Source organism: Manis pentadactyla, chromosome 10 (genome assembly GCF_030020395.1).
Source record: "Manis pentadactyla isolate mManPen7 chromosome 10, mManPen7.hap1, whole genome shotgun sequence".
NCBI lineage: Eukaryota > Metazoa > Chordata > Mammalia > Pholidota > Manidae > Manis > Manis pentadactyla.
In genome coordinates this window covers 48,371,360-48,384,400 of record NC_080028.1, presented here as the reverse complement: position 1 = coordinate 48,384,400, position 13,041 = coordinate 48,371,360, and the positions used below count along the sequence as shown (strand labels likewise).

At 38.0% G+C, this 13,041-nt stretch overlaps 1 protein-coding gene across 1 annotated transcript; it reads left to right on the top strand.

Moving 5' to 3' along the window:
• Positions 1-9,012: 9,012 nt before the first annotated feature.
• Positions 9,013-9,963, top strand: LOC130679334 (olfactory receptor 6C2-like). The gene has a single exon (XM_057487937.1). The coding sequence runs from the start codon at positions 9,013-9,015 to the stop codon at positions 9,961-9,963; it is 951 nt and encodes a 316-aa protein (XP_057343920.1).
• Positions 9,964-13,041: the final 3,078 nt, after the last annotated feature.

The following is a 13,041-nucleotide window of genomic DNA, read 5'->3' as shown; positions in this document are numbered from 1 at the left end:
CATCTGCGAGAACTCAGCACCTCACGAAGGGGGTAAGATACAAGCTGCAGCACAGCAGGACCTGAGCGCGCTCCCCACCCTAGCTCCCCAGTGGGAGAAAAAGAGTTGGAGCGGGGAGGGAGTGGGAGCCGAGAACTGCTAAATACCCAGCCCTAGTCATCTGCACCGGGAGCACAGACACTCAGTGCATGATGTGCTGGATATCAGGGAAACAGAACAGTAAAATCTGCGAGTGGGTCCCCGCAGCAGGTGCCCCTGGGACAGAAGAAAAGCAAGTGCTTTTTGAAAGTCTTAAAGGGACAGGGGCCTTACAGCTGGATGGAAGCATCCCGGCACACTTAGCCCAGCAGCTGGGAATCCCGGAGAACTCCAGGCGTCCTAACCCTCTGGGAGGCAGTGCAGCTCTGAGGTCCCTCATGGCAATAAACAGCCTCCCGCCCATTCCCCCTCCAGTGTGGCCCCGCCATAGGGGAGCAGCAGCCTGAGAGCAGCTGCACCCACAGCAACCACCCAGAGCCTCCTCTGCAGCCGCCCTGGCCAGACTCAGAGGCCCTGTCGGTACACAGCTGCCCAGTACAAGCTGCTAGGGGTTGCCATTCTCACAAGAAAGAAAGGTGACCAACAAGCAAGAAGGGACTTTGTTCTTGCAACGGACACACGTGCCAACTGCCCACAACTACCTCTATCACCATGAAAAGGCAGAAGAATTTGATCCAGACCAGAATCACACAGACAACCCCAGAGAAGGAGGAGTCTGGGGAGATAGATTTAACCAATCTTTCTGGAAAAGAATTCAAAATAAAGGTCATAACCATGCTGATGGAGCTGCAGAGAAATGTTCAAGAGCTAATGGATAAAGTAGGGAGGGAGAATACAGAAATAAAACAATCTCTGGAAGGATTTAAGAGCAGACTGAAGGAGGTGCAAGAGGCCGTTAATGGAATAGAAATCAGAGAACAGAAACACAAAGAAGCTGCAGCAGAGAAAGATGAAAGGATCTCCAGGAATGAAAAAATATTAAGAGAACTGTGTGACCAATCCAAATGGAACAATATTTGCATTATAGGGGTACCAGAAGAAGAAGAGAGAGAAAAAGGGATAGAAAGTGTATTTGAATAAATAATTGGGTATCCTAAAGTGGAATTACTTGGTTGTATGGTACTCCTATTTTTAGTTTTTTAAGAAACCCTCATACTGCTTTACAGAGACCACATCAATATACATTCCCACCAACAGTGTAGGAGGCTTCCTTTTAATCCACATCCTGGCCAACATGTTATTTCTTGTCTTTGGATAGTGGCCATTCTGACTGGTATGAAGTGATATCTCCTTCTGGTTTTGATTTTCATTTCCCCAATGATTAGTGATATGGGGCATCTTTTCATGTGCCTGTTGGCCATCTGTATTCCTTCTTTAGAAAGCTATCTGATTCATATCCTCTACCCTTTTTTAAACAAGTTTTTATTTTCTTGATATTGTATCACATGAGTTCTTTATATATTTTGGATGTTAACTCCTTATCTGTTAAATCCTTTGTGAATATATTCTTGCATACTAAAGGTCACCTTTCTGTTCTATTGGTAGTGTCATTTGCTGTAGAGAAATTTTTAGTTTGACATAGTCCCACTTGTTCATTTTTGTTTTCCCTGCCTAAGGAGATGTATCCAGAAAATAACTGTTCATACTTATTGTAGAGAAAATGGAAATTTCTGACCAAGATTCCCACCTGGCCTTAATAGCACCAGTTGTACATATATAAGAGGCTGTTTGCACATCGATGGGATGTTTATGGGGGACAGAGAAACTGCTCAGTCATGGGAGTACCAGCACAGGGGAGACGTGGAGAAGAAAGACTCCTCTCTTCAGTTCTTGGTATATAATTAGCCAGGCATCAGCTAGTCAACATAGAGGCCTGACCAGACCTCCTCCCAGTGCTAGGGATAGGGAAGTAGAGGGCTGGGAGAGCAGGGAGAGGTTGGTGCAATCATGGGAGCAGGAAGCTTTGAGAGTGGAGAAGGGAAGCCTAGAGGGGGAACTGGAGAGAATGAAGGCTGGTGGAGGGAAGCCATGAAGCCCTGGTGCTAGAAGAAGATTAAGCCAGAATGGGGAGCAGGAGGGAGCAGCACTGGAGCCAGGAGAAACTGAGACCTACTGTAGTGAGGATAAATGTGGTATGAACCCTTTCTAAAGCCCCCAACTTCTTTCCCTTGTCTTTATTCAGTCTCAGTGAATCTGTAGGGAACTTGTACCTGATGGGGAAAGCCCTCCTCCTGGAGCAACACATGTTCGAGAGATTTTTGCCTGTTTTCCCCTAAGATTTTTATGGTTTCATGTTTTATATTTAGTTTTTTAGTCCATTTCAAGTTTACTTTTTTGGATGGAGTTAGACAGTAATCCAGTTTCATTCTCTTGCATGTAGCTGCCCGGTTTTCCCAACACCATTTATTGAAGAGACTATCTCTTCCCATTGTATATTCATGGCTTCTTCATTGTATATTAATTGACCATATATGCATGGGTTTTTATCTGCATTCTCTAGTCTGTTCCATTGATCTATGGGTCTGTTCTTGTGCCAGAACCATACTGTTTTGATTACTGTAGCTTTGTAGTAGAGCTTGAAGCCAGGGAATGTAATAACCCCAGGTTTGTTCTTTCTCAGGATTTCTTTGGCTATTCAGGGTCTTTTGTTGTTCCATATGAATTTGGGAATTATTTGCACTAGTTCAATGAAAAATGCCATTCGTATTTTGTTAGGGATTGCATTGGATCTGTAGATAGCTTAAGCAGGATGGCCATATTGACAATATTAATTCTTCACATCCATAAGCATGAAATAGATTTCCATTTATTTGTGTCTTCTTTAATTTCTCTCATGCGTGTCTTATAATTTTCAGAATACAGGTCTTTCACCTCATTGGTTAGGTTTATTCCTAGGTATTTTATTCTTCTTGATGCAATTATACACATAATTGTTTTCCTGATTTTTCTTTCATTGTTAGTATATAGTAATTCAACAGATTTCTGTGTAGTAATTTTGTATCCTGCAACATTGCTGAATCCAGTTATTATTTCTAATAATTTTTGGCAGAGTTTTAGAGTTTCCTATATATAGTATGGCATCTGCTAATAGTGACAGTTCTCCTTCTTCCTTACAAATTTGGATGAATTTTATTTCTTTATCTAGTCTGACTACCATGGCCAGGACTTCCAGTACTATGTTAAATAAAAGTGGTGAATTGGACAGCCTTGTCTTTTTCCCGATCTTAGACGGACAGCTTTCACCTTACCATTGAGTATGATGTTACAGGTGGATTTGTTGTATATGGCTTTTATTGTGTTGAAGTACATTCTCTTTATACACATTTTGTTGAGAGTTTTTATCATGAATCGATGTTGAATTTTGTCAAATGCTTTTTCTGCATTGATTGAGGTGATAATATTGTTTGTATCCTTGTTTTTGTTAATGTGATTGATTTATGAATATTGTACCACCCTTGCATCCCTGAAATAAATCCCAATTGGTTGTTATAGATAATCCTTTTGATGTATTTTTGAATTCAGTTCACTAATATTATGTCAAGGATTTTTTGCATCTGTGTTCATCAGGGATATTAGTCTATAATTTTCTCTTTTTGTAGTGTCTTTGCTTTCGGTGTTAGAGTGATGCTTGCCTCATTGAATGACTTTGGAAGTATTCCCTCCTTTTCTACTTTTTGGAGTACTTTAAGGATGGGTGTTAACTCTTCTTTAAATGTTTGTTAGAATTCAGCTGTGAGCTGTCTGGTACTGGTATTTTTTGTTGGGAATTTTTTTCATTACCAATTCAAATTCATTGCTGGTAATTGGTCTATTCAGATTTTCTGTTTCTTCCTGGGTCAGTTTTGGAAGGTTATATTTTCTAGGTATTTGTCCATTTCTAGATTGTCCCATTTATTGGCATGTAATTTTTCAAACAATTCTCTAATAATTCTTTATATATCAAGAGTGCAAATGTAATATCAGTTATAACTATTCCTTTCTCTTTTCTGATTTTATTTCTGTCCTCTCTTTTTCTTGATTAAGTCCAGCTAGGGAGTTTGTCTATTTTATCTTCTCAAAGAACTAGCTTTTATTTTCATTAATTTTTTCTATGGTTTTATTCATCTCTAATTTATTTGTTTTTGCTGTGAGCTTCATTATGTCCCTACTTCTACTAACTTTGGGTTTCAATTGTTCTTCTTTTTCCAGTTTCTTTAGTTGTGAGTTTAGACTATTTATATGAGATTGTTCTTGTTTCTTGATGTAGGCCTGTGCTACTGTGTAACTTCCCTCCTAGAACCACTTTTGTGGCATCCCACAACTTTTGAACTGTTGTAATTTTGTTTACATTTGCCTCCACATACTGATTGATTTCTACTTTGATTTGTTAGTTCTGTGTTGATTATTTAGAAGCATGTTGCTTAGCCTCAGTGTGTTTGTGGGGAGGTGCTTTCTTCATGTGATATATTTCTAGTTTCATACCATTGTGGTCTGAGAAATTGCTTGATACAATTTCAGTCTTTTTTAGTTTATTAAGGCTCTTTTTGAGGCCTGACAAAAACTTACTCGCATGTATCCTCAATGATACACAGAAATAATTCTGTGTTAAATTAAGAAAAATAGCTAAGCTTCACCCAAATAAATACTTCCTCATGATAGAGAATTATAAATCAATATTCCACTGTGTATATACATATCCATACATACATATATACCACATGTTCATCCACTTATCTATTGATGAACATTATCTATCTTCCATATATTGGCTATACCTGAAAACTCTAAGACATTGATTAAAGAAATTGAAGATACAAACAATGGAGCTGCAGTCCATATTAATGGTAGGAAGAATTAATATTGTTAAAATATCCATAGCACTCAAAGCAATCTACAGATTCAATGCAACCCTTATCAACATGTCAATGGCATTTTTCACAGAATTAGAAAAACAATCCTAAAATTTGTATGGAAGCCCAGAAACCCTAACTAGCTAAAGCAGTCTTGAGTAAGAAGAACAAAGCTGAATATATCACACTCCCTGATTTCAAACTACACTAAAAAGGTATGGTAATCAGAATGATAAAGTACTATCACAAAACTAGACACACAGAGAAATGGAACAGGATACCCTAAAACAAATCCATGCTTATGTTTCCAAATTAATGTATGATAAAGGAGGCAAGAATGTACAAAGGGGAAAAGACAGTCTCTTCAAAAAATGGTGTTGGGAAAACTGGGACAGCAACATGCAAAAGAAAGAAACTGGACCACTGCCTTATGTCATACACAAGATCAAACTAGAAAAGACTTTAACATAAGACCTGAAACCATTAACCTCCTATAGGAAAACAGGCAGATTCTGTTGTATATATATGGATATATGTATATAAAGACATGAACCCTCTTTGAGGGAATTTTCTAGAAAAAGTAATAGTGTATACTTAAAGAAGAAAACATCAGGTGACCATGTAATGGGGAAAAACTTAATTTTCATCCATTATCTCTTTCTTTGTGCTTTTATAATTTCATACTGTGTGCACATTTTAAGTATTTGGGAAATTAATTAAATTTTTTTAAATGACCAAGCAAGGCAAAAAAAAAGAAAGAAAAGAAAATGCAGGCAGCAAACTCTTGAACATTGACATTAGCATATATTTTCTGGATGTTTCTCTAGGCAAGAGAAACAAAAGCAAAAATAAACAAGTGTTTAATGTTATTCTTTATATTTTTTGGTATGTTTAAAACTTTTTCTAATAGCAATTCAAAATCTTGAAGAATTCCAGCCTGTAAATTTCATTAGGATCCTTAGGAATCCATTATGGATGAGTTGCATCGCCATCAAATTCATATATTGAAATCCAAATCCCCGTACCTCAGTACTCTACTAGGATATAGGGTTTTTAAAGAGGTAATAAGTTAAAATGTTGTCCTTAGAGTGGGCCATTATTGAATATGACTATGTCCTTGTAAGAAGAGGAGATTAGGACACAGATATGTACAGAGGAAACACCATGTGAAGACCCAGGAGAAGATGGCCATCTACCAGCAAAAAAGAGAGGCTTCCAAGGTAACCAAACCTGTGAGCACCTTGATCATGATCTTTTAGCTTCCTGAACTGTGAGAAAACATTTCTGTTCTGCCAAAAATAAAAATGTATTGCACAGCTTTTGGGTGTATTTTTCTACATATATCTATTATCTCTCTTGATCATTGTGTTGATCAGATTTTCATTTTACTTACTCATTTCCTTTTCTACTTCTATGAATTACTGAGATAAAGATATTAAAAACTTCTTATTCTGTTGTTGAATTTGGCTATTTCACCTTATATGTACCTTCTGTTTGCATATTTATGCAGAAGGACAAAAACTATACATACATATACATATATATATTTATATTTATATTTATATTTATATTTATATACACATGTATGTAAAGCAATGTGTGGTCTTATCCATGTTTTTGGCAGGGAGTTCCTGACTGGTGAAAGTTGCTAAAAGACAGGAGTGTCTTCTATTACCTTGAGCGTATGCTAATAAGGTGACTTAGGGTCCACCCTAGATAGACTCAGAATGTGGCTGGTCATCAGAAAGTCCAAATGATTAAGGGATTGGAAATTTCAGCCTATCCATTGATCTCTAGGAAAAGACAAGGAGGGATGGAGACTAAGCACTACTAACTCTCAAAGGAGATTAGGAGAGTTTCCTGGTTTGGTGAACACATTGAAACGCTGGGAGGGTGGTGCACCAGGAGAGAGCATGGAAACTCCATGCTTTCTCATCCCCCATAGATTGCCCTGTGAATCTCTCCCATTTGCCTATTCATGAGTTGTAGCCGTTATAATAAACTGGGATTAGTAAATACATCCCTTACATATATCTATGAGCAATATTCAGAAGAACAAATATCAAAATGATGTTTATTTTTGGATATTGTCATTTCTATGATTTTTTTCAGTTTTCATATCTACTGTTGGATTACTGTATATTGAGTATTTTTATGAATGTAATTTTAGGTAAGAAGGCTATGTTCTTATTGCTTGCATAAGCCATGTGTGAACAAATATATAAGAACAGGTTTCTGAGTTGTCATTGGAATTTTATATTTCTACAGTTGAACTGAGTTGGTTTTGCTATGACTGTTTCATTGTCTACCTAAGCAGAATATCCCCATTGGTACTTACCTTAAAACTGCTTATGGCAAAGCAAATAATATTTTTAATTCATCAGAGACTTTTGAGTAATGGCCTCCAAAGACATTTAATTCCTTTGTTTTCTTCACACCTGTAGCAGATGGAGGAAATAAAGAGGATCATAAGTGTAAAAACAAGTCTGTCTATAAAAATTAGAACATGAATTTTCTTTCTGAATCAGAGAGACTTCTTAAGTCTTCCTTGTTCTTTGAACTTTCTAATCTTCCTTTTATACCCAGAATATTCATAAATATTCCTTTCAAGTTAGGATGATATTTCTTATAAATTCAGAAAGCATGTATGTATGTAGGGTGAGAACAGGTTTTGGGGGACAGGGATCTAGGAAGGCTCTTAGATGATCCTTCCAGTATGTTTTTGTTAAATTGTGAGGCTCACCTAGGTCATTTGAGGTACAGATTCCTGGTGAAGCAAAAAATGTCAAAGGTGAGTCATTGGATGTTTTCAAGCCCAACATATCAAAACTGGGTAGCATTAATTTAAGACATCATTATGTTGCTGCAGTCTCATATATAATGATTTGATTGATTGAAAATACTTTCTAGTCACTCTATGTCCTCTCCTTTTTTCTGTGTTTGTCTCTCAATTATCTATCAGGTGTATATATATATATATATATATATATATATATATATATGTATTTATATTTATGTCCCCTGTATATGAATTATCATTAGAAAACTTTCCATTTTTAAAAAAATATTTTCCCTCTTTCAGTACCAGTATCACCTATCTGCAAACTGCCTTGTAAACCCAGGTTAATGTCCCATTTTCTCACATGATAGCCATATGCTGTCAATGTCCATGGAAAATCTGTACTGGGTGGGAATTGATACAACTCATTTAAACCTCACAGTAACAGTATGAGAAAGTATTCCTGTTAACTCTATAGATCAGGAAACTGGAGTACAGAGAGATTAAATGACTTGCCTAAGGTCACTTAGCCAGTAGATGATAGATCATTTGAACCTAGATAAATGGTGTCAAGGTCCATACATTCAACCCCCATGTTAAATTACTGAAAAATGTATCACATATCTTTTCATGTGGAACAGCAAAATATATCTTGCTATCCTTCGGCTGTTTATTCTTTTATCCATGGTTTTTCAAGTTATATTAAAATAATCATGCATCAAAGCACTCTGCTGAGGACCAAAAATGAATGAATAATAGAGGAACTTAAAAATTCAAGAGAAAGGGCCACTGAATTCTATTATCTGAGAGAAATATGACTTGACATTTAAGTCTTGCCTAGTTCACTAGAAGAAGGATTGGGAGAGTAGTTAGGGCATAACGCCATCTGCTACATATTTCCATATTGTCAAGCACTGCAGCTTGAAGCAAAGGAATTGTAGGTTTTAGCTTCTGAGTATTAAGTTTTGGAACAAAGAGGCTCTATTCACCATGAAAATACAGCTCAAAGCTAACAATCCCTGATCCTACAGGAGAAATCTCAATCAAAGAATAGACTTAACAAATTAATTGGAATTAGTGCTGTGAATTGGGAGATACTAGAATAGTTGTAAAAATCTCAGTAGCAGTAACTTTCAAGAGAAATGTTCCATAAGCTTTGCTTCCATGTGGAATATTTCAGTTGAGGGAATGTTGAGGGACTAAGGGAGGTAAGGGAATTACCTCATCAACTCTGATTATCAAATTATAGAAGGAAATGCATGTGACTGGGTTTGCATGGTATGGGTAGACACGTTCTCATTTTGTCCTATTTGACATTGTTCCTCAGATCCATTTCTGTGACTTTTATGTGAAGATCGGCAACAGATGAAGTCAGTGATGAGAAACCATTCAATAGTAACTATGTTCATCATAATGGGATTGACAAATGACCCACACCTAGAGATTCTGGTTTTTACCTTTTTGTTTATCACATATACATTTAGTGTAATTGGGAATCTCACCATAATTTCTCTCATCTTGGTAGATTCTCACTTAAAAACAGCTATGTATTTTTTTCTTCAAAATTTCTCTTTCTTAGAAATCTCACTCACAACAGCCTGTGTCCCCACATACCTGTACATCATATCAAGTGGGAACAAAACCATTAGCATCAAAGCCTGCTTCAGCCAAGTATTTTTTATCATTCTCTTTGGAGCTACAGAATTTTTTCTGTTGACTGTGATGTCCTATGACCGCTATGTGGCCATCTGCAAACCCCTGCATTACATGAGCATCATGAACAGCAGAGTCTGCAGGAACCTCATCCTCAGTTGTTGGGTATCTGGCTTATTGATTATCCTCCCAGCCTTTTGTTTGAGCCTTAATCTGGAATTCTGTGACTCTGTTATTGACCATTTTGTCTGTGACGCTTCTCCAATACTGAAGAATTCATGTTCAGATACATGGTTCATAGAGCAGCTGGCTATATTTTGCGCTGTGTTGACCCTCATAATGACTCTTGTTTGTGTGGTTTTATCCTACATATACATCATTAAAACAGTTTTAAGATTACCTTCTTCCCAGCAAAGGAAAAAAGCCTTTTCCACCTGTTCTTCCCACATGATTGTGGTTTCCATCAGCTATGGCAGCTGCATTTTTATGTATATCAACCCTTCAGCTAAAGAAGAGGTGTCTGTTAATAAGGCTGTTTCTCTGCTTACTGTGTCTGTTGCCCCTTTGTTGAACCCCTTCATTTATACCCTGAGAAACAAACAAGTAAAGCAGGCTTTTCATGATAACCTCAAAAGACTTGCATTCCTTTCAAAGGAATATTAGATTTTCATATTGGAAATTTGTGGTTTTTTCTAAATTTGTGTTTGGGGGAAAAAATTAAACTATGGGAAATCCAGTGTCGTATTGTTGAGGAACAATAAAGAGAGTTGAGAATGTCTATGAAAGAAGCGTAAGAGAGCCAGCATTATGCAGACGGATATTTCTCTTATTTTCTGAGGCTTCTCTGTTTTCCTCATCTACTTTTCAATCAACATTTTTTAGTCTCCCCAGATGTATATTATTCTTCTGTCTCATTTGTCCCTATCACTGCTCTAGCCTCCTACCTTTTTTAAAATTGAAGTTGATATACCATACTATATTGATTTCAGGCATATAACTATATATTTAACAATTATACACATTATGTAATGTCTCATGATAAGTGTAGTTATTATGTCACCATATAAATTCATTACAATAATTTCGAGTATATTTTCCATGTTCTATTTTTTATCCCCTTGACTTAGTTTATAGTTGGTGGTTTGTACCTCTTGATCTCATCCCCTATTTTGCCTTTGACCCAGGCCTTCCTTTTCAGCAACCTGTTGTCTGTATATAGGTGTTTTTTTCTTTGTTCACTTGCTTTATTTTCAATATTCTACATATAACTAAAATCCTATGGTGTTTGCTTTTTCTGTCTTACTTCACCTAGCCTAATACCCTCTAGCTACATCCATATTATTGCAAATGACAAGATTTTAATATTTTTTGGCTGAGAATATTCCGCTGTGTATGTGACCCACACATCTTTACCCATTCACCGAGGGATGGGCTCTGAGGTTACTTCCACTTTGGGATTACTGTGAATAGTCCTGCAGTAAACATAGGTGGCATATATCCTTTTGAATTCGTGTTTTTGTGTTCTTCAGGTAAATATTCCCCTGAGGATCAGTATTGGTGAGCATCTTTTCATTTGTCTGTTGGCCATCTATATGTTTTCTTTGGGAAAATTCTACTTAGGTCCTACTCTGGCCATTTTTCAATCAGATTATTTGGGTGGGGGTGTTGAGTTGTAGCAATTCTTTGTATATTTTCAATATTAGACGCTTATTAAAATTATCATTTTACAAATATATTCTGCCATTCAGTAGGTTGCCTTTTCATTCTGTTGATGTTTCCCTTTGCTGTGCAGAAGTCTTTTAATTAAATGTAGTCCCTCTTATTTTTGTTTTTGCCACTTGCCTTAGGAGACATGCAGAAAAAATTTACTAATGCCTGTGTTCAGGTTTTACTGCGTATGTTTTCTTTCAGCAATTTGGTAATTTCAGATCTGTTATTTAGGTCCTTAATCCATTTCAAATTTATATTTGTGTATGGTGTAAGATATTAATCCAGTTTTAGTCTTTTTTTGTAGCTCTTCTGTTTACCCAACACCATTTTTGAAGGGACAGTTATTTCCCCTTGCAACACAACCTCTTTGTAAGTATTTACCCTTTACAAGAGCATAAGAACATTTATTTTTAGTCAATGGGAGCTGTCTTCACCCACATCTCTAACTTTGTAAAGCTGTCTCACCATAAATATGTGGATTAGAAGAAAATTATAATGTATTAATATTCTTTGCCTCTTGTTGTCTGTATTTATTAAAACATATGCAAAAAAATCATTAATCTGAGAGGGGCGGAAGATGGCGGTGTGAGTAGAGGAGGGAAAATCTCCTCCCAAAACAACATATATCTATGAAAATATAACAAAGACAAACCTTCCTAGAATAAAGACCAGAGGACACAGGACAATATCCAGACCACATCCGCACCTGAGAGAACCCAGCGCCTTGCGAAGGAGGTAAGATACAAGCCCCGGCCCGGTGGGAGCCGAGCGCCCCTCCCCCCAGCTCCCGGCTGGAGAAGAGCAGGCAGAGCGGGAGGGAGACGGAGCACAGGGCTGCCGAACACCCAGCCCCAGCCATCCAGGCCAGAGTGCAGGGCCCTCGATACTAGGAAAACAGGGCAGCAAGAACAGTGAGCGGGCACTGGAGGCCGGGTGCCGGAGGACATAAGAAAAGCACGCTACCATTTTTTCTTTTTTTGCTTTTTTGCTGTTTTGTTTTGGCGAGTGCTTTTTGGAAGTGTTAAAGGGATAGGGACCCCAATACTAGGGAAACAGGGCAGCAAGAACAGTGAGCGGGCACCGGTGGCCTGGTGCAGGAGGACACCAGAAAAGCGAGTGCCCATTTTTTTTTTTTTTGGCAAACGCTTTTTGGTAGTCTTAAAGGGATAGGGACCCCAATACTAGGGAAACAGGGCAGCAAGACCGGTGAGCAGGGGCCTGAGGCTGGCATCCTAGAATAAAGAAAAACGAGCAACCACCTTTTTTTTTTAATTAAAAAAAATTTTTTTTTTTTTAATTTAAAATTAAAAAAATTTTTTTTTGGTGGTCATTGTTTTGTTTTCGTGGGTGCTTTTTGGAAGTCTTAAAGGGACAGGGCGGGGCACTTAATCCAGAGGTAGGGTATCTGGGGATCTCTGGGCACCTTAACCCCTGGGCTGCAGGGAGCAGGGAGGCCCCTTACGGAGATAAATAGCCTCCCATTCGCTCCTGCTCCAACGCGACTCCACCACTTTGGAGTAGCTGCCCGAGCCAGGCCACGCCCACAGCAACAGCGGAGATTAACTCCATAGCAGCCGGGCAGGAAGCAGAAACCCTGTCTGCACGCAGCTGTGCAGCACAAGCCACTACAGGTCGCTGTTCTCCCATGAGAGGAGGGCCACAAACCAACAAGAAAGGAAGTCGTTCCAGCCATCACTCGTCCCAGCTCTGCAAACTATTCCTATCACCATGAAAAGGCAAAGCTACAGGCAGACAAAGATCACAGAGACAACACCAGAGAAGGAGACAGACCTAACTAGTCTTCCTGAAAAAGAATTCAAAATAAGAACCATAAACATGCAGACAGAGATACAGAGAAATACGCAAGAGAAATGGGATGAAGTCCGGAGGGAGATCACAGGTGCCAGAAAGGAGATCGCAGAAATGAAACAAACTCTGGAAGGGTTTATAACAGAATGGATAGAATGCAAGAGGCCATTGATGTAATTGAAAGCAGAGAACAGGAACGCATAGAAGCTGACATAGAGAGAG